We start from the raw sequence: 20,887 nt of genomic DNA on the forward strand, positions 1-20,887 counted from the left end.
CAACATTAGGAATTTTTATTCACCCAACTTTTTTCAGAATGACTAAAATATGAGAGTACCTAAAGCATTTAAACTGGACAACCATTTCAGTAATACATCCAAGTAACATATTGGATTAGTTTAGAAAAATGTATGGAATTTATATTTGAGTACTACAACATTAAATCAATGTACCGAACAACGTCTCGTTCAACCAAGGCTGGGTTAAAGCTAGATAAGAGGAGTGAAAAGGGAACGTTAATGCCCACGAGTGTGTTGCATCGTGGTTATTGCGCGAAGTAAGGCCTCCGGTCGGTAGGTAGGCAGCATATACATACAAAACCCTCAAAAAAAATGCTGGGTTATTAACAGACACGAGGGTTCTATTACACCACTTAGTGTCAATTTAACCCTTAGAGTTCATTTTACTCCAGAATCAACACAAACAAATGTTACACTGAAAAATCAACCACTAGGTAACACTGGCCAACTTGCTGTGTATATTAAAGCATACAACACATGTACAGCACATCCATCCTTCTCTTCGTTCCTCCCTCTGCCAGCATGTGTACTCTTATGTCCGTCCCTATTGGTAGTGTTTAATAAAGCTTGTCAGTCTCTCTAAAAATCAATTAACAAATATCCCTTCTCTCTCCATCACAGAGCGGTCTCTGGTTTTCCCACCCCTCCATTCTGTTCCGCTCCCTATTTTGCCTCTGCGGTGCCACCCCTCACCCCTGCCAGCTGAGCCCTCTCATGCTCTCCTCCCTCCGCCTCCAGCAGGCTGTTGAGATTCTCCATCTCTGTGGGGGCTCCATTCTCTAGATGGGCCTCAGGCTCATCTGGCTTCTTCTTGATGCACAGGAAGTTGCCTACGCAGATGACAATGGAGGCCAGAATGACCTCACAGCCAGCAAGCAGGAACACGTACATGTAGTTATGGGTGGTGTCCAGCAGACGCCCTATGGGAGAGGAGAGGTATGAGAAGAGTTTATTACCCATTATACATTCAAGGCATACGCAGCTTATTACCAGCTAAAATGTCTATACTGGCTTTGATTGTTTGAAGACTTCGTTCTAAACCCTAATGTCATGTCCACACCCCGGCTCAACCCTAACATTACAAAAGAATGCAGTTTTGAAACTGCAGTCGACTGTGGTATTTTGGATGCAGTAATTGCAGAATAACTGCACTAACTGCAGTTACACTGCTAAATTACTGCAGTAAAAAAAAAAGTTTTGTAGCATACTGCAGTTATACTGCACTCTGACTAATCTTTTTTCAAAAGAGTATCCATAACTCCAAGTCCACATGAATTTGAGGCAAAAAAATAGGGCACGCTAGCTAGCCTTTTTAGCTTCCCACATCTTCATGAGAAATTAATCAGATTTATCATTTACAATTATGCCCTGGCAAATATTCTTATGCTTGCTGGTCAAACCTAAAACATTATCCCAGTTTGATATAATAATCAGCTAAAAATAGAAAGTCATGTTTTGGTCAGGCAGACAAAAGCACATGGCTAGCTAGTTGGTTCCAGCAGGTTCTACAATTTCTACAATTTCACCATTGTGTGTAATCACTATTTATTACTTCTAAACAAAACAGCTTTTTGGGGGGATCCTTGCTGTTTGGTGTACTGTTTGAACAGTCGCTGAGAATATTTTGTTATCAATGCAAAATAGGCAATTTTGATGAATAGCCTATAGATCAGATCAAGGAAGCAAGTGACAACACTGCCCCCATGACTGCAGAAGGAATGATACAGCAGGTCTCAATTTTCAGGTAGTAAAAAAAGTGTCAATGCCAGAATGTATTACAAGGCCTTTTGTTAGAAAAAACCACATTGTGACACTCCAAATCTTGCGTGTGCGTAGATCTTGTAGTAAGCGTAACCTTAACCCTAACTCCATATCCACACCCCGGCTCAACCCTAGCGTCACATCCACATTATGGCTCAACCCTAACCCTAGCGTCACATCCACATTATGGCTCAACCCTAACTCCATATCCACACCCCGGCTCAACCCTAGCGTCACATCCACATTATGGCTCAACCCTAACTCCATATCCACACCCCGGCTCAACCCTAGCGTCACATCCACATTATGGCTCAACCCTAACTCCATATCCACACCCCGGCTCAACCCTAACCCTAGCGTCACATCCACATTATGGCTCAACCCTAACTCCATATCCACACGCCGGCTCAACCCTAGCGTCACATCCACATTATGGCTCAACCCTAACTCCATATCCACACCCCGGCTCAACCCTAGCGTCACATCCACATTATGGCTCAACCCTAACCCTAGCGTCACATCCACATTATGGCTCAACCCTAACTCCATATCCACACCCCGGCTCAACCCTAACCCTAGCGTCACATCCACATTATGGCTCAACCCTAACTCCATATTCACACCCCGGCTCAACCCTAACCCTAGCGTCACATCCACATTATGGCTCAACCCTAACTTCACATCCACATTATGGCTCAACCCTAGCTTCACGTCCACATTATGGCTCAACCCTAACGTCACATCCACATTATGGCTCAACCCTAACCCTAGCTTCACATCCACATTATGGCTCAACCCTAACCCTAGCGTCACATCCACATTATGGCTCAACCCTAACCCTAGCGTCACATCCACATTATGGCTCAACCCTAACTTCACATCCACATTATGGCTCAACCCTAACCCTAGCTTCACATCCACATTATGGCTCAACCCTAGCTTCACATCAACATTATGGCTCAACCCTAACCCTAGCGTCACATCCACATTATGGCTCAACCCTAACTTCACATCCACATTATGGCTCAACCCTAACCCTAGATTCACATCCACATTATGGCTCAACCCTAACCCTAGTGTCACATCCACATTATGGCTCAACTCCTAACCCTAGCGTCACATCCACATTATGGCTCAACCCTAACTTCACATCCACATTATGGCTCAACCCTAACCCTAGCTTCACATCCACATTATGGCTCAACCCTAACTTCACATCCACATTATGGCTCAACCCTAACCCTAGCTTCACATCCACATTATGGCTCAACCCTAGCTTCACATCAACATTATGGCTCAACCCTAACCCTAGCGGCACATCCACATTATGGCTCAACCCTAACCCTAGCTTCACATCCACATTATGGCTCAACCCTAACCCTAGCTTCACATCCACATTATGGCTCAACCCTAGCTTCACATCAACATTATGGCTCAACCCTAACCCTAGCGTCACATCCACATTATGGCTCAACCCTAACCCTAGCGTCACATCCACATTATGGCTCAACCCTAGCTTCACATCCACATTATGGCTCAACCCTAACCCTAGCGTCACATCCACATTATGGCTCAACCCTAACTTCACATCCACATTATGGCTCAACCCTAGCTTCACATCCACATTATGGCTCAACCCTAGCTTCACATCCACATTATGGCTCAACCCTAACTTCACATCCACATTATGGCTCAACCCTAGCTTCACATCCACATTATGGCTCAACCCTAACTTCACATCCACATTATGGCTCAACCCTAACCCTAGCTTCACATCCACATTATGGCTCAACCCTAACCCTAGCTTCACGTCCACATTATGGCTCAACCCTAACCCTAGCTTCATGTCCACAGCCTGAACCCCAACACTAGCCATAACCCTAATCCTAACACTAACCCAATCCTTCTCCCTGTGTGTACTGACCTGCTCCAGGCGGTCCCACCAGCACAGCGATAGCCTCCATGAGCAACACCAGCCCTAAAGCGCTGGAGAACTTCTTGGTGCCCACGATGGCCATGAGAACCTCGAACTGCAGCGCCCCCACCATCCCGTAAGAGAGCCCGAAGAAGATACAGAACACCACCAGACCAGGGTAGTCTGTCGCCTGCCAAAAGAGAAGCAACACCCTTGGTTATATAATTCACAACATGATATGACCAGAGAAATATAATGACCATAACTGATTAATCATTAAAATTCGATGGATACAATAGATCCGGGTCTCGAAGGCTGCAGTGTCCACAATAATACACTATATATACACAAAAGTACGTGGACACCCCTACAAATTAGTGGATTCGGCCATGTCAGCCACACTTGTTGCTAGCAAGTGTATAAAATCGAGCACACAGCCATGCAATCTCCATAGACAAACATTGGCAATAGAATTGCCTTACTGAAGAGCAGTGATTTTCAACATGGCACCGTCATACGATGCCACCTTTCCAACAAGTCAGTTTGTCAAATTTCTGCCCTGCTAGAGCTTTCCTGGTCAACTGTAAGTGCTGTTATTGTGAAGTGGAAACGTCTAAGAGCAACAAAGTCTTAACCGCGAAGTGGTAGGCCACACAAGCTCACAGAACGGGATCACAGAGTGCTGAAGCGTGTAAAAATCATCTGTCCTCAGATGCAACACTCACTACCGAGTTCCAAACTGCCTCTGGAAGCAACATCAGCACAAGAACTGTTCGTTGGGAGCTTCATGAAATGGGTTTCCATGGCCAAGCAGCTGCACATAAACCTAAGATCACCATGTGCAATGTCAAGTGTCAGCTGGAGTTGTGTAAAGCTCACCACCACTGGACTCTGGAGCAGTGGAAACATGTTTGAGTGATGAATCACACTTCACCATCTGACAGCCCGACAGACAAATCTGGGTTTGGCGGATGCCAGGACAATGCTATCTGCCCCAATGCAGTACCAACTGCAAAGCTTGGTGGAGCAGGAATAATGGTCTGGAGCTGTTTTTCATGGTTTGGGCTAGGCTCCTTAGTTCCAGTGAAGGGACATCTTAAAGCTATAGCATACAATGACATTCTAGATGATTCTGTGCTTGCAACTTTGTGGCAACAGTTTGGGAAGGCCCTTTCCTGTTTCAGCATGACAATGCCCCCATGCACAAAGCGAGATCCATACAGAAATGGTTGTCGAGATTGGTGTGGAAGAATTTGACTGACCTGCACAGAGCCCTGACCTTCAACCCATTGAACACCTTTGGGATGAATTGGAACACCGACAGCGAGCCAGGCCTAATCACCCAACATCAGTGCACGACCTCACTAATGCTCATGGCAACAATGTTGCCAAAATCTAGTGGAAAGCCTTCCCAGAAGAGTGGAGGCTCTTATTGCAGCAAAGGGGGGACCAAATACATATTAATGCCCATGATTTTGGAATAATATGTTCGACAAGCAGGTTTCCACATACACATTTAAGTCATACACTACATGACCAAAAGTATGTGTCAATACAGGAATGTAATAACGATACAACACACAGATTAAATATTGTTTATGTATTGTTTACATCCATCCATACAAATAATATCAATAAAAACAAGTTCCAGACTTACCTGTGAGCTGATCACATCGGTAATGCCATTAAAGAGTATGGCGAAGCTGAAGAGATACACACATCTAGGCCGGACCCACTTTATCCCCGCAATCAGCCCACATGTGGGGCGGGCGAAGATATCAATGAACCCCAGGATGGTGAGGAGGAGGGCAGACTTGGTGTCTTCATTCCCCATCTCCTTGGCATAGCTCACCACAAACACGGGCGGCACAAAAAGACCCAGTACCATGATGGACGCAGCTATGGCATAGATGAGGAAACCTCTGTCTTTAAATACACTAAAATCCAGGAGCTTTTTCTTAGGTTTGAGCTTTCTTTCTGCGTCGCCCACAGCCTGCAACTCCTGGTCCTGGGGCTTCTTGGGGCCCACCAGGGGCCTCATCAGGGCCCCACAGGCACAGCAGTTGAGCAGCAGGCCCCCCAGGATAAGGAAGCCGCCTCTCCAGCCATAGTGGTACTGCAGCACCTTTGGGGAGAAATATGAAGAAAAACAGTAATGATGAGCCGTAACTCTGATATGCTGCCAACACAGCATACAACATCCCCTTTGTGTTGTTAATCCTTCAGAGTAGCACACATCGCTCATTGTGTTCATATGCTTCTCCCTACATCATAATACTGATCTACAACTGCAGATAGGGAGACTGAAGAGGTGTAGTACCTGTCCCAGAGGAGAGAGGCAGCAGAGGGCCACAGGGCTCCCAGCAGCAGATAGTCCATTAGCTAGAGGCCTCTTCTCACTAAAGTAACGATTCAGCATGATCAGAGACGGCTGGAAGTTCAGCGCCAGGCCCAGACCTGGTAGACAGGGGGCAAACTGTTTTCAAAGTGTGTATGTGTGTGTGCCCACCAGTAAAGGTAGATGTGTGTATTTATTTACTAACCTGTTATAACTCCAGTACAGATGTAGATGTGTATGATACTGGTGGCCAAGGAGGCCAGGATCATTCCCAAGGAGGCAAAGAGCCCTCCCACCATCATCACTGGCCGACAACCAAACTTGTTCACCAGCACACTGCACAGTGGACCTACACACACACAGATTATTGTACTGCTAACCTTGTGGGGACACACAATTCAGTCCCATTCAAAATCCTATTTTCCCTAACCCCAACCTTAACCCTTAACGTAATTATAACCCTATCACTAATTCTAACCTTCACCCTAAACCCCCTATAAATAGCATTTGACCTCGTAGGGACTAAAAATGTCCCCAGTTGGTCCAATTGTTTGTTTGTTTACCATTTCTGTTAAACACACACACAGTCAGAACTGTGCATAAGGCCAGAACAAGCAGGCTAAAAAAAATACATTCCAGTTCTCTGACCCTTCCACTTGGAACGAGCTACAACAGGACATGAAATTACAGGAGCACGTCTCTTTGAATGAGTTTAAAGATAAAGTCTATGGTGGACAATGAAGTAGGGGCAGTGGCGTAGCGCAGTTCGCAGGGCCTCGCACAAGGTCCAAGCAAGGTCCCCCACCAGGATTTCAGATCATTTTTTTGCGCCATGGTGCAGAGAGACAAATGTGCCGTTTTATAGCTCAGGGATGGATGCCTGAAAGACCAACTGGGTTTCTCTCAACTCAGACACCATAAAAAAGGCATTTACATTTTTACAATTATTGTCCAACAAGTTTAAAAAAGGTCTTGATTGTTCAATTCTACACTAAAAAAACAACCCAGCGCTGAGTAAATAGTGTACAGAACACACATTGGGTTTCAGATGTTGTTGAAAGATGGGCAGTTTCACCACTGGGGTGCCAGGACAGAGAAGAGATTTCACTGGGCTGAGTGGGAGCTGCCCTTCCATAAGGGTGGGATTGTCAAGAGACCAGAGGTGTCAGAGCGGAGTATTCAGGTTGGGGTGTAGTGTTTGAGCATAGACTGAAAGTAGGGAGGGGCGGTACCTCTTGCTGCTCCGTAGGAGGACATGGGAGAACTTGGGATGGTTGAACACCAAGCAGCTTGCTGCATTCTGGATAAGTTGCAGGGGTATGATGGCACAAGCGGGGAGCCCAGCCAACAGCGTGTTACAGTAGTCCAGACAGGAGATGACAAGTGCCTGGATTAGGACCTGCACTGCTTCCTGTGTCAGATAGAGTCTAAGTCTACAGATGTTGTAGAGCATGAACCTGCAGGAGAGAGTCATTGCTTTGATTTTAGCAGAGAACGACAGGCATGTTGTCCAAGGTCACAAGGTTCTTTGCACTCTGGGAGGGGGACACCGGTAGTTGTCAATTGTGATGGAGGTCATGGAGCAGGCAGGCCTTCCCTGGGAGGAAGAGCAGCTCCGTTTTGTCGAGGATGAGCTTGAGGTGGTGGGCCGACATCCAAGCTGATATGTCGGCCCAACACCTGCCAGGCACCCAGAGATGTGTGTTGCCAACGGTGTCAGAAGAGGGGAAGGAGAAAATGGTGTCATCCGCATAGCAACGATAGGAGAGACCATGTGAAGCTACGACAGAGCCGAGTGATTTGGTGTATGGAGAGAAGTGGAGATGTCCCCCAAGGCTCAGTTTTAGACCACCAGTAGTGAGAGTACGTGGAACAGAGAGTCAGCTTTGGCAGTGCAGAGAGCCTCCGTGACAGAGGAGAGCAGTCTTGGTTGAGTGACCCGTCTTGAATCCTGACTGGTTAGGGTACATAAGACAGTTCAATACAATCATTTGAAAATCCCCCAAAAAACAATTCTCAGATCTTTCAGCACTCTGACAGAGTTGACGTTAGACACAAATGACACTTCATTCAAGTGGTGTACACAATAGCAATTTTGTTTTTCCCTCAGTTGCTCTTAAACGTAATTAAAGTGTAACATATTTGAACTTAATCTATCAGGAAGTTGACAGTTTATGGTTGAGACCATGGTGATTCCAATATTGTTTGTTTAAATATTTTAAAATGTAGTAGAGAACTTTACAGACCATTGTTGCACTACATGTAATGAGGACATGAAGGGGTCCTTACGGTATAGCTGACCTTACTCATTCCTGATTGATGCTGATAAAAAAGATAAAAAAGCAAATCTAAAAGCTAATTTCCTGTACATATTTTTATTTTTTTTATCAAATGGCTTATGTATTCACGTTTCTAATTTTGACAAACAATTACTTCCCCATAGTTCCTCAAATGCAGTGTATGATATAACATTTTGTAGCTCTATTTCAACTGTTGCTACATAAGACCAAATCCAGGTGTGGAGTCACATATGCTATCTGGGGGCTGCGGGGGTGTGTGCTAGGTCAGTTAGTGGGGGGCCATCAATGGTTTGGCCCCTAGATGCACCTAACCTCCTACATAATCGCTCCTGCTTAATGTGATAATTGTGTGCTTTATGTTGTAAATATATGTCTTAAACTTTGTGTGCTGCTATTTTGGCCAGGTCTCCCTTGTAAAATGTATTTTTAATCTCAATGAGACTTACCTGGTAAAATAAAGATACAATTATTAATAAAAAGGTCCTGCCTAAGTTGTGTAGACTCCGTAGGTAGTAACGCCCAGATCTGACACTTTCTCTAATCTCCTGCACTTTTTCCTTGTACTGGCTCATCAGGAAAACACTTCTGTTGGATATACTTACAAATACCTGTGTGTGAGTGATATATATATATATATATATTCGTACCTGTGCCGTAGAGCATGGCCAACAGTATAGAAGAAATCCATGCACAGTCGCTGTATCCCACTCCGAACTCCCTGATCAACTCCTTGAAGAACACACTGACGGCCTTGGGGAAGGCGTAGGAGAACCCAGTGATGACGAACCCTCCGGCCAGCACTGCCCAGCCCCACCCTCCGTCTGGTGCCTTGACATCACTAGGCTCATCATCTACCGCAGCTCCTCCCATGATCCTCTCTGCTAGGAGGTTCCCTCAACCCTCTGTTCTGTCAACCTGGGTCAGAACTGAGAGAGAAAAAGAAACGAGGAATGATTTTAAAAGAATGGTGGTGGAATATAGAGGCCGTTTTACAGGTTCCTGACCAATTCTGCCATGTGTGTTTTTTGGCGCCGATCTTAACTTTTTTAGTACATCATGTATCCGCCATCGTTTCCTATGACTGAAAATATTTTTCGTAGCTGTCCATTTACCACCACAAACCGATGCTGGCAGTAAGTGGCACTAAGACTGCACAGGGCCATAAGCATAAAGAAAATGCTCACCAAGAGGCAGCGCTCCTATTTCACCAGTGATTTTAATTTAAACTGAAATCTGTTTTACCTAATTTCTCCTGTGCAACTAGAAGAAAAAAATTATTAAATCACCACCACCACTCCACACACACAGCTCTCACTCACCCTCCATATGGCAAATCCCTGACCCAGTCTGTAACGTCTACGTTTCAAGTAGACCACCAAAGTCCCAGTGACCAAGAACAATGCCAAGATAATATGTCTAAATGACCATCGCCCCGTAGCACTCATCTGTAGCCATGAAATGCTTTGAAAGGCTGGTCATGGCTCACGTCAACACCATCCCAGACACCCTGGACCCACTCCAATTTGTATACCCGCCCCAACAGATCCACAGATGACACAATCTCTATTGCACTCCACACTGCCCTTTCCCATCTGGACAAAAGGAACACATACAGTACATGAGAATGCTGTTCATTGACTACAGCTCACCATTCAACACCATAGTTCCCTCCAAGCTAAGAACCCTGGGACTGAACACCTCCCTCTGCAACTGGATCCTGAACTTCCTGATGGGACGCCCCCCAGGTGTTGAGTTTAGGCAACACATCCACTACGCTGAACCTCAACTCAGGGGTGCGTGCTTAGTCCCCTCCTGTACTCAGATTCACCCACGACTGTGTGGCCACGCACGACTTCAACACCATCATTAAGTTTGCAGTACCAGAGTATGAGTCATAATACCCTAAAACCGAAGCGGTCAAAACACGGAAATGGTTCCAATCATTTTCCCAGCATTTTTTGTCCCCACCAAAGGTGATTTTAGAAACACTTAAAATAAGGGCTGCGCTTCTTGTAGGCTTACCCTGGCATGACGTTTTGATAAATACACTGCTCAAAAAAATAAAGGGAACACTTAAACAACACAATGTAACTCCAGGTCAATCACACTTCTGTGAAATCAAACTGTCCACTTAGGAAGCAACACTGATTGACAATAAATTTCACATGCTGTTGTGCAAATGGAATAGACAAAAGGTGGAAATTATAGGCAATTAGCAAGACACCCCCAATAAAGGAGTGATTCTGCAGGTGGTGACCACAGACCACTTCTCAGTTCCTATGCTTCCTGGCTGATGTTTTGGTCACTTTTGAATGCTGGCGGTGCTTTCACTCTAGTGGTAGCATGAGACGGAGTCTACAACCCACACAAGTGGCTCAGGTAGTGCAGCTCATCCAGGATGGCACATCAATGCGAGCTGTGGCAAGAATGTTTGCTGTGTCTGTCAGCGTAGTGTCCAGAGCATGGAGGCGCTACCAGGAGACAGGCCAGTACATCAGGAGACGTGGAGGAGGCCGTAGGAGGGCAACAACCCAGCAGCAGGACCGCTACCTCCGCCTTTGTGCAAGGAGGAGCACTGCCAGAGCCCCTCAAAATGACCTCCAGCAGGCCACAAGTCTACCGCTGTAGAGACTTGTCCTTCTTGCAGGTTCTCCCATCTCAGCCAAGAAACTCTGTAGTTATGTCAGAGTGGTCATTGGGTTCTTGTTCACCTCCCTGACCAAGGTCCTTCTTGCCCGGTTACTCAGTTTGGTCAGACGGACAGCTCTAGGCAGAGTCTGTTGTTCCATATTTTAATTTCCCAATGATGGACAACCACTGTGTTCTCGGAAACTTTCAACACTCTAAAAATGGTTTTATACTCTTTCCCAGATATATGCCTCATCACAATTCCATCTGAGATATACAGACAGTTCCTTGGAATTCATGGTATAGTTTCTGCTGACATGCACTGTCAACTGTGGGACCTTAAATAGACAGGTGTCTTTCTAAATCATGTCAGAAACAATAGAATTGGCCATAGGTGGATTCCAATCCAGTTGTAGTGACATCAAGGATGATCAACCAAAATTGAAAGCTCAAGGGTGAGTAGAGATCTGTATTTCATTTTCAATAAAATAAAAAAAAACATGTTTTCACTGTCATTATGTGTGTGCAGACGGGTGAGACTTTTTTAAAATATATAAAATGCTGAATTCAGTCTAACAATGTAGAATAAGGGGTGTGATTACTTTCTAAAGGCACTGTACCTCAATTACCTCTTACTCCTTCACATCGACCCGGTACCCCTTGTATATAGCCAAGTTACTGTTAATAATTGAATATCTATTATTACATGTTTTACTTTTCTATTATCTCTGCATTGTTGGGTAGGGCCCGTAAGTAAGAGTGATGTGTACTTAAGTCAGCAATAATAGAGAAGAGGATCACATCAGGGTATGCAAATAAATTATTCTAACTTGTGCTCATCTAAGGATTACTCCTCTAGATGATGCATCATGGCTGAATAAAACCATTTAGAAACACATTGGAGTTTTTACAGGAACTTGAAAGTGTTTTGGTAATGAGACACGTACACAGACTTTGTACGTAATAAATATTATAGTTTAATGTAAACTTCAACTAGTATACCACTTTTATGACCTATGGACAAACTTTTAATCAAATAAATTAGTTTGGGGGGGAAAAAATACAATTGCGTAAAATGACCTGAATTTAATCCGGACGAATTTCAGTAAGGAGAATTTGGGATGTACAAAATTTCAGGCAAAAATGTAAGTATTTAAAATTACTTTCCCAAAAACTAGACATCTTAGTCCTCAGAATGATAGTTGATTTTTGCAGATGCATTATGGTTTTGTAACTCAATTTGCTACAGACATTAAAACATTTAAAGTTTCATGAGTATCACCCAATTACACAATCATTAATTTGTTAGGCTGGATATCAGAAATATTCTTTGGCACTGTGTCATTTAGGTAAGATCATGTAAGGTTTTCTGAAAGGTTCAATGTCTTACTGTAGCAGTCTGTTCCCATGCATTCATTTGGGGTAACAATTTTGTGTAGCAACTACGACAACCTCTGGTAAATAGTTACGTGCTGTATATGTTCCTATTTTTATATGACACTAATAAAAAGGCTGCAGATATTGGCTGAGTGCATGGCTCCATATTTGTCTAGAGTTTAATGTACTTGAGAAGGTCTGCTAGTTAGTGCTTTCCGAGTGCTTCTCTGCTCTCTTCTCCTCTCACACAGCATGATATAGGAGTTTGCTTTTGCGCATGTATGTGGATAAGGTGATGCTTTCTGAGAGAGGGGACAGTTTGTCTGCACCAAGGAGTCAACAGTAAATCAACACAAGGAGACAACCTGTCCAGTGCTCTCACCCTGCAGAAAAGACCCCCCTCCCCCCACCACATACACACTAGCAGCAGCTTCCTCCTCAAAACAAAAAAAAGGGCCCCTCACTTTATACCGAGGTGAGATGAGCATGTGATGCACAAGTCAGACTTCCACTTCAATCATTCACTGATGTCAATGGGACATTTGTGAAAATTCAGATCTTAAGTTAGAATAAAATCAGCCATTTAATCAATACATCTGTGTCTATATATCACCCATTTAGTCCATCTGAGGTTAGCTACAAACCACAAGTGTCAATCCAGATAATGAAAAGGCACCCACAAGAGAATATTCAAGGACTTACAGTTGCATGTCATTTGCTGCATGCATGCTCACGAGCAAAGTCATTGTAGCTTATCATTTCACTTCCTTTGTGAGAACCATGAGCATGGGCTGTACCGCAGCCTACCGGCAGCTTTCTTATCAAAAAGGTGGCACTGTGTCCATTACAAAATACACTGAACAAAAATATTAAAATGCAACATGCAATGTGTTGTTCCCATGTTTCATGAGCAGAAAGAAAAGATCCAAAATGTTCCATACGCACAAAAAAAGCTTATTTCGCTCGAATTGTGTGCACACATTTGTTTACGTCCCTGTTAGTAAGCATTCCTCTTTGCCAATACAATCCATCCACCTGACAGGTGTTGCATATCAAGAAACTAATTAAAACAGCATGATCATTACACAGGTGCACCTTGTGCTGGGGACAATAAAAGGACACTAACATTTGCAGTTTGGTCACACAACACAATGACATAGATGTCTGAAGTTGAGGGAGAGTGCCATTTGCATGCCGACTACAGAAATGTCCACCAGAGTTGCCACCAGAGAATTGAATGTTAATTTCTCTACCATAAGTCGCCTCCAACATCATTTTAGAGAATTTGGCAGTGTTCTACTGCAGACCATGTGTTACCACACCAGCCCAGGACCTCCACATCTGGCTTCTTCACCTGCGGGATCGGCTGAGACCAACCACCCGGACAGCTGATGAAACTGGGTTTGTACAACTGCAGAAACAACCTCAGGGAAGCTCATCTGCATGCTTGTTGTCCTCAACAGGGAATTGAACTAACTGCAGTTTGGCTTTGTAACCGACTTCAGTTGGCAAATGCTCACCTTCGATGGCCACTGGCACGCTGGAGAAGTGTTCACTTCACAGATGAATCCTGGTTTCAACTGTACTGGGCAGAAGGCAGACAGTGTATGGCTTCATGTGGGCGAGCGTTTTGCTGATGTTAACGTTGTGAACAGAGTGCCCCATGGTGGCGGTGGGATTATGGTATGGGCAGGCATAAGCTACAGACAACGAACACAATTGCATTTTAAATCGATGGTAATTTAAATGCCTAGAGATGCCGTGACGAGATCCTGAGGCCCGTTGTTGTCCCATTCATCCGCTACCACCACCAGGCAAAGTTAATAACCTGAAATATTAAAAAGATTAGCCAGCTGGTCCTGGATTTGTCATACGCATTGATTTAGGTAAAACTTTGCCACTGATGGAACCACCGGCCTATCCTTGACTTCGCCATCTATTGTTAATCTTTTGAATATTTCATATTACCTGCCGAGGGGGATAAAACTTGAGGAACTTTGTCTGAGATCTGAAGACTCAATACTTGTTGTCACTGTCTTTCAGGGGAAGGGTCCTGGTCGCTAACAACTTAACCGCTTCAAAGCTCTGGCACAGGCTGATGGTCTTGGACACCCACAGTCTCGTCAAGCCACTGCAGAGGTTTCTGGCAGATTTCTTTTGGTCAAAACTGGACACGGGCAGCAGTGTTAGACCTCCCTTTGCATGAGGGGGGGCCAAGGGCTGGCGGTCCCGGAGTCCAGAGTGAAAGCTTTCTGTATACAAGCTGCACAGAGAGTTCTGTACCAGCAGGGGGTGTGCTGGAGAGACTGTTTGGGCTGTTCTGAGGAAAGCAGGAGACCTAGGGTACGACAGGCACTTGCTCTTGTTGGATGTTGAGCAGGTCGATATCAATCAATCAATTTTATTTTATATAGCCCTTCGTACATCAGCTAATATCTCGAAGTGCTGTACAGAAACCCAGCCTAAAACGCCAAACAGCTAGTAATGCAGGTGTAGAAGCACGGTGGCTAGGAAAAACTCCCTAGAAAGGCCAAAACCTAGGAAGAAACCTAGATATGTCAGCCATTACTCTATTCTACTGCACTGTGCTCGGAGGTGTGGGGAAAAAATGAAGAAAAAAAAACTGTTCAGAGATGTTTCACAGGCAGAAGCATGGATAATGGAGGAGCCACTCCTTCACAACTAACTCACCCAGAACAGTGTGCTGGCCTCTGTTGCTTGTGGGCCAGGCTTGTGAGTGGGGTTCACTAAGTAGGGTGACCTGCAAGAATTGGCTGGGTGTAAATCTGTACGCAATGACTGAAGGTGGCTCAGAAAGACCATCTGGATGGGCTGAGGGCATTGGGACAGGCTCTTGGGACTGGCTCTTCTCTGAGAGGATGTTGGTGCTCTGTGTATACGCCTCCCATAGAGAAGTGTATTGCTGATCTATTTACAGTGGGGATTATTCACAGGGCTATCGCTACGAACGGATGTGTCACACCTTGATCCATCAGTGTGGAGGGGGTATCTGTCCTGTTGGGAGGAGAGTGAAGCATCTGTTTTTTTGTTGTTCCAGGCTGTAAGGGTTGTTTTCTGTCCTTGTTGAATGTTGTACAGGCCCAGGGTTGGGGACTGACTCTGGAACTATATGTTGGAGGGCCTAGGTAAAGCTTAGCCAACAGGTGAAGGGACTGCCTAGTAAATAGAGATTTTTGCCTGCCCCAACAGGTAACGTGGAAGACCAGGAAACATGAGATGCAGGGGGCGGAGTGTACGGGCCACAGAGCTGTGCTACTGGGGAGCGCTCTGCTGGTTTGTGGATTTTCTATTAGTGTGAGGGGTCAGGGGGGGGGGTCTCTTGTTAGAATTGGAGCGACTTAGCCATGCCTTTTGAAGCATTTCCCGTCTCCCTCTGGCCCAGCCAATACTTCCTGGGTCAATTTCAACTTGTGAGTGTGGAAAAACAAAATACAGCACAGTGGTATCCTTCTACTCCCCACAATATTTGAGTGGTTTGGTGAACAGATCTCTGTCAGAGACTTTGTCAGAGTGATCATAGTGCACTCATGACCGGCACTCAAATGTGCATGTCACATCTGAATGAGTGGGTACTTCCTCACTGAAGATAAAAAATACTGATAGATGCTTTTCAGAATGGACTTTAACGTGCATTTACATCAGAAAGGGTTGTTATAGGATCAGATATGCATCTATAACAGCTGAGGTCAGATTAAGAGCCAGTGCAGAACAGTTGTCAGATAACTGGCAGTAAGAACCCTTTAATATCTACAACATATGACTAGATCTGGCAAAAATCTAGACAAATTATATTTTGCCACTTAAAAACACATTCAGCAAGCCTTTGTGCCAGCAACACTGCAGAATCCGTTCAAAAAATAAAGATTAATCAAAAGTAGTCATCATATTTCAAAGCATTGCATCTGTAGACAAGTGCCTGTAACTCTCTGAATGGGACGGGAGGTGTGCACGCATGCATGTCTACTGTATGAACTACTCCAGTGTCATGTGTAGCCGCCTGGCTCCCAACCAACAGGCAAACACATACTTCTCCACTTGCCTCACCCCTCTATAGCAGTGTGCCCCGACCCCTCACGCACAATGCAGCATTCCGCAAGCCCACGACTATCAGCTCTCCTAAAATAAGACCCTGACATTTTCCATCTCAGGACGGACACACACCAAAAAAAAAGGTGGTGATAAAGCTGCAATGGGTAAATTGTTGAAAGACTCAGACAATACCTTGACACTTATCTTTTAGCATTGAATGCAATGTATTGACTTAATTGAAGTCAGAAGTTTACATACACCTTAGCCTAATACATTTAAACTCAGTTTCACAATTCCTGACATTTAATGCTAGTAAAAATTCCCTGTCTTAGGTCAGTTAAAATAAAGTGGTAATCCTAAGGATGTGAAATGTCAGAATAATAGTAGAGTGCTTTTATTTCAGTTTTTATTTCTTTCATCACATTCCCAGTGGGTCAGAAGTTTACATACACTCAATTAGTATTTGGTAACATTGCAGTTGAATTATTTAACTTGGGTCAAACGTTTCAGGTAGCTTTCCACAATAGGTTGGGTGAATTTTGGCCCATTCCTCCTGACAGAGCTGGTGTAACCGAGTCAGGTTTGTAGGCCTCCTAGCTCGCACATGCTTTTTCAGTTCTGCCCACAAATTTTCTATGGGATTGAGGTCAGGGCTTTGTGATGGCCACTCCTTTTGCCACACCTTTGTAAGTATGCTTGGGGTCAATGTCCATTTGGTATACCCATTTTCGACCAAGCTTTAACTTATCTATACTCATTATAAAAATTCATAAAACATACAAGTGTTATACATCGACTTAAAGATTAATTTCTTGTTAATCCAACCGCTGTGTCAGATTTCAAAAAGGCCTTACAGCGAAAGCATACCATACGATTATCTGAGAACAGCGCCCAGCAGACAAATCATTACAAACAGTTACCAGCCAAGTAGAGTTTTCAGAAGTCAGAAATAACGATCAAATTAATCACTTACCTTTGATGATCTTCATATGGTTGCACTCAAGACTCCCATTTCCTCAATAAATGTTTTGTTCGATAAAGTCCCTCTTTATATCCAAAAACCTCGTTTTGTTGGCGCGTTTTGTTCAGTAATCCACAGGCTCAAAGGCAGTCACAACAGGCAGACGTAAAATCCGAAAAGTATCAGTAAAGTTCGTAGAAACATGTCAAACGATGTTTATAATCAATCCTCGGGTTGTTTTAAGTCATAAATCAATAATATTTCAACCGGACAATAGCTTCGCCAATATAAAAGGAAAACAAGAAAGGCGCGCTCTCGGTCACGCGCAGTAAACAGCTCTGGGACACTGCAGGGTCCACTCATTCAGATTGGTCTTACTCCCTCATTTTTCAGAATACAAGCCTGAAACAATTTCTAAAGACTGTTGACATCTAGTGGAAGCCATAGGAAGTGCAATTTGAGTCCTAAGTCATTGGAATCTGTATAGGCCGTCAATGGAAAACTACAAACATAAAAAAATCCCACTTCTCCTGCCATATCAGTTCTGTTATACTCACAGATATTATTGTAACAGTTTTAGAAACTTTAGAGTGTTCTCTATCCAAATCTACCAATTATATGCATATCCTAGCTTCTGGGCCTGAGAAACAGGAAGTTTACTTTGGGCCGCTTTTCATCCGGAGGTGAAAATAGTGCCCCCTACCCTAGTGAGGTTAACTTCCTGACTGATGTCTTGAGGTGTTGCTTCAATTTATCCACATCATTTTGCTTCCTCATGACGCCATCTATTTTGTGAAGTGCACCAGTCCCTCCTGCAGCAAAGCACCCCCACAACATGACGCTGCCACCACCGTGCTTCACGGTTGGGATGGTGTTCTTTGGCTTGCAAGCCTTCCCCTTTTTCCTCCAAACATAACAATGGTCATTATGGCCAAACAGTTCCATTTTTGTTTCATCAGACCAAAGGACATTCCTCCAAAAAGTACGATCTTTGTTCCCATGTGCAGTTGCAAACCATCGTCTGGCTTTTTTTAATGGCGGTTTTGGAGCAGTGGCTTCTTCCTTGCTGAGCGGCCTTTCAGGTTATGTCGATATAGGACTCGTTTTACTGTGGATATAGATACTTTTGTACCCGTTTCCTCCAACATCTTCACAAAGTCCTTTGCTGTTGTTCTGGGATTGATTTACAATTTTCGCACCAAAGTACATTCATCTCTAGGAGACAGAACACGTCTCCTTCCTGAGCGGTATGACGGCTGAGTGGTCCCATGATGTTTATACTTGCGTACTATTGTTTGTACAGATGAACGTGGTACCTTCATGCGTTTGGATATTGCTCCCAAGGATGAACCAGACTTGTGGAGGTCTACACTTTTTTTTCCTGAGGTCTTGGCTGATTTCTTTTGATTTTCCCATTATGTCAAGCAAAGAGGCACTGAGTTTGACGGTAGGCCTAGAAATACATCCACAGGTACACCTCCAATTGACTCAAATGACGTCAATTAGCCTATCAGAAGCTTCTAAAGCCATGACATTTTCTGGAATTTTCCAAACTGTTTAAAGGCATAGTCAACTTAACGTATGTAAACTTCTGACCCACTGGAATGATAGTGAATTATAAGTGAAACAACCTGTCTGTAAAAAAATTGTTGGAAAAATTACTTGTGTCATGCACAAAGTAGATGTCCTAAACGACTTGCCAAAACTAGTTAGAATGAAAACCAGCCCCGTCGCGGACCACGATCATTCCAAGCACCACACTCAGAGCCCCTCAACTCCTCCCTGTAGGCTGTCTCGTCTCTGTTGGTAATCAAGCCTACTACTGTTGTGTCGTCTGCAAACTTGATGATTGAGTTGGAGGCGTGCTTGGCCACACAGTCATGGGTGAACAGAGAGTACAGGAGGGGGCTGAGCATGCACCATTGTGGTGTCCAAGTGTTGAGGATCAGCAGAGTGGAAGTGATGTTTCCTACCTTCACCACCTGGGGGCGGTCCATCAGGAAGTCCAGGACCCAGTTGCACAGGGCTAGGTTCAGACCCAGGACCTCAAGCTTAATGATGAGCTTGGAGGGTACTATGGTGTTGAATACTGAGCTATAGTCAATAAACAGCATTCTTACATAGGTATTCCTCTTGTCCAGATGAACATTAACATGCTGTGTATCTTTTGTTTTTTTGAAAATTACTTATTTCTCACTAATATGAAAGGTAAGGAGGTCCTTGTGTTCCAAAACCCTACTGTAAGCAGGGTTCAGATTTTAGCATCAGGGCTCTTAGCAAACCCCCCCGTACAGAAGACACCTTCTTCCAATGACTTGTGTAATGTAATCGAACCATGAGTCTTGAGCAAGAGGTTTGCCGTTCCCAGCAATTTTGCCACCCTAGTCAAGATCCAAATACACAAAAATGGCCTAAGAAATAGGTTAAAATACCAGAGATTCTCACGTGACACGTTATATTAAGCAGTATTATTGAGCTATATCAGCAAATAGGGTTGACGTAGTTTAAAAGCGCAGTTAGGGGATAATATAATTTTAGGAGCAGGCCAATTTGTAAGCAGAGTAAAATACATGTGTTATCAATATTCCTTTACATAGCCTATCATATAGGAAGTTAAAGACAACTGCGCCATGCTTCTCCGCCATATATTCTATGCTATTTAATTGAAACCACACTTGATCTCGCATTCCCAACAAAATAGAAGGTAGGCTACAGAACATACATCAGCAAGTATTAGGCTATTCGCGTTTGTGAATATTGCGACAGAGGTGATTTGAATACAAGCAATAGTCCACAAAACAGAGTCTCGAAATAGTATTTCATAACTTTGATAGTAAAGGGGACAATTTGTAGGCAGATACAAAAACATGTTGTTAATATGTATTTCCAGTCAATGTCGGAGCCTAAACTATAGCCTATCATATTTAGGAAGTTAATTTCCATGGAAACACAACTCAGTGTGCTTCTCTGCCCATGAGTATAGCCGACAGGCTATTTAATTGAAACCACGCAAAGGCACATTTGATCTCAGGCTAGTGTACAAGCAGCATTATCCGATGGGAGTTTGTGAATAATAAAGCAACAAAGAGGTGCTTAAATTACAGCTGTCTCCCAAAATTATCAACGGGTATGACACTTTAATCATGCCATTGTTAAAAAAAAAAATAATACCTGTTCTTACCTGACGAAGCTTTGTCTGTAGCGTCTTCTGGTCTGGACCATGCGTTCACGCCTCCTTCTCATGTGAGTATTTATTTCGGCGTGGCTGCGATTTTCTGGAAACCCATTTGCCGTGACTAATGCCACGTTCAAAACAACTGGGAACTCGGAAAAATACGAGTTCAAATAATGACGTCAGTGATCTTCAAATCGGATAGTCGGAGCTCGCGAAAGAGGCCCAGGTTCCGGAGTTGGAATTCCGAGTTGGATGACCGTTAAAACACATTTTTCCTAGTCGGAACTAGTTTTTTTCCCGAGTTCCCTGTTTTTTTGAACGCACTGAGGTCGGAACTTCCGAGTTCCCAGTTGTTTTGAAC

At 44.0% G+C, this 20,887-nt stretch overlaps 1 protein-coding gene across 2 annotated transcripts; it reads right to left on the bottom strand.

Moving 5' to 3' along the window:
* On the bottom strand, positions 1-20,628 carry LOC139580672 (monocarboxylate transporter 4-like). 2 transcript variants are annotated; one of them, XM_071409563.1, is made up of 7 exons: positions 20,533-20,628; positions 8,983-9,261; positions 6,241-6,384; positions 6,018-6,154; positions 5,355-5,822; positions 3,707-3,887; positions 1-941 (listed from the first exon to the last, which is right to left on the bottom strand). In XM_071409563.1, exons 2-7 carry the CDS (start codon positions 9,203-9,205, stop codon positions 685-687), a joined length of 1,410 nt encoding a protein of 469 aa, XP_071265664.1. In that variant the 5' UTR covers positions 9,206-9,261; positions 20,533-20,628; the 3' UTR covers positions 1-684. The 2 variants fall into 2 exon arrangements, with proteins under 2 accessions (XP_071265664.1, XP_071265665.1); XM_071409564.1 differs by having other exon boundaries at positions 20,523-20,628.
* Between the last annotated feature and the right edge of the window lie 259 nt (positions 20,629-20,887).

The sequence above is a fragment of the Salvelinus alpinus genome, chromosome 7, assembly GCF_045679555.1.
Source record: "Salvelinus alpinus chromosome 7, SLU_Salpinus.1, whole genome shotgun sequence".
In the NCBI taxonomy this organism is placed as follows: Eukaryota; Metazoa; Chordata; class Actinopteri; order Salmoniformes; family Salmonidae; genus Salvelinus; species Salvelinus alpinus.

Coding starts and splice junctions, on each gene's coding strand:
- LOC139580672 (XM_071409563.1), bottom strand. CDS start 9,205: ATGGGAGGAGCTGCGGTAGATGATGAGCCTAGTGATGTCAAGGCACCA. Junction 5,823..6,017: donor GCCTCTCTCCTCTGGGACAG/GTACTACACCTC, acceptor TTCTCCCCAAAG/GTGCTGCAGTACCACTATGG. Junction 942..3,706: donor GGTGGGACCGCCTGGAGCAG/GTCAGTACACAC, acceptor CCTCTCCCATAG/GGCGTCTGCTGGACACCACC.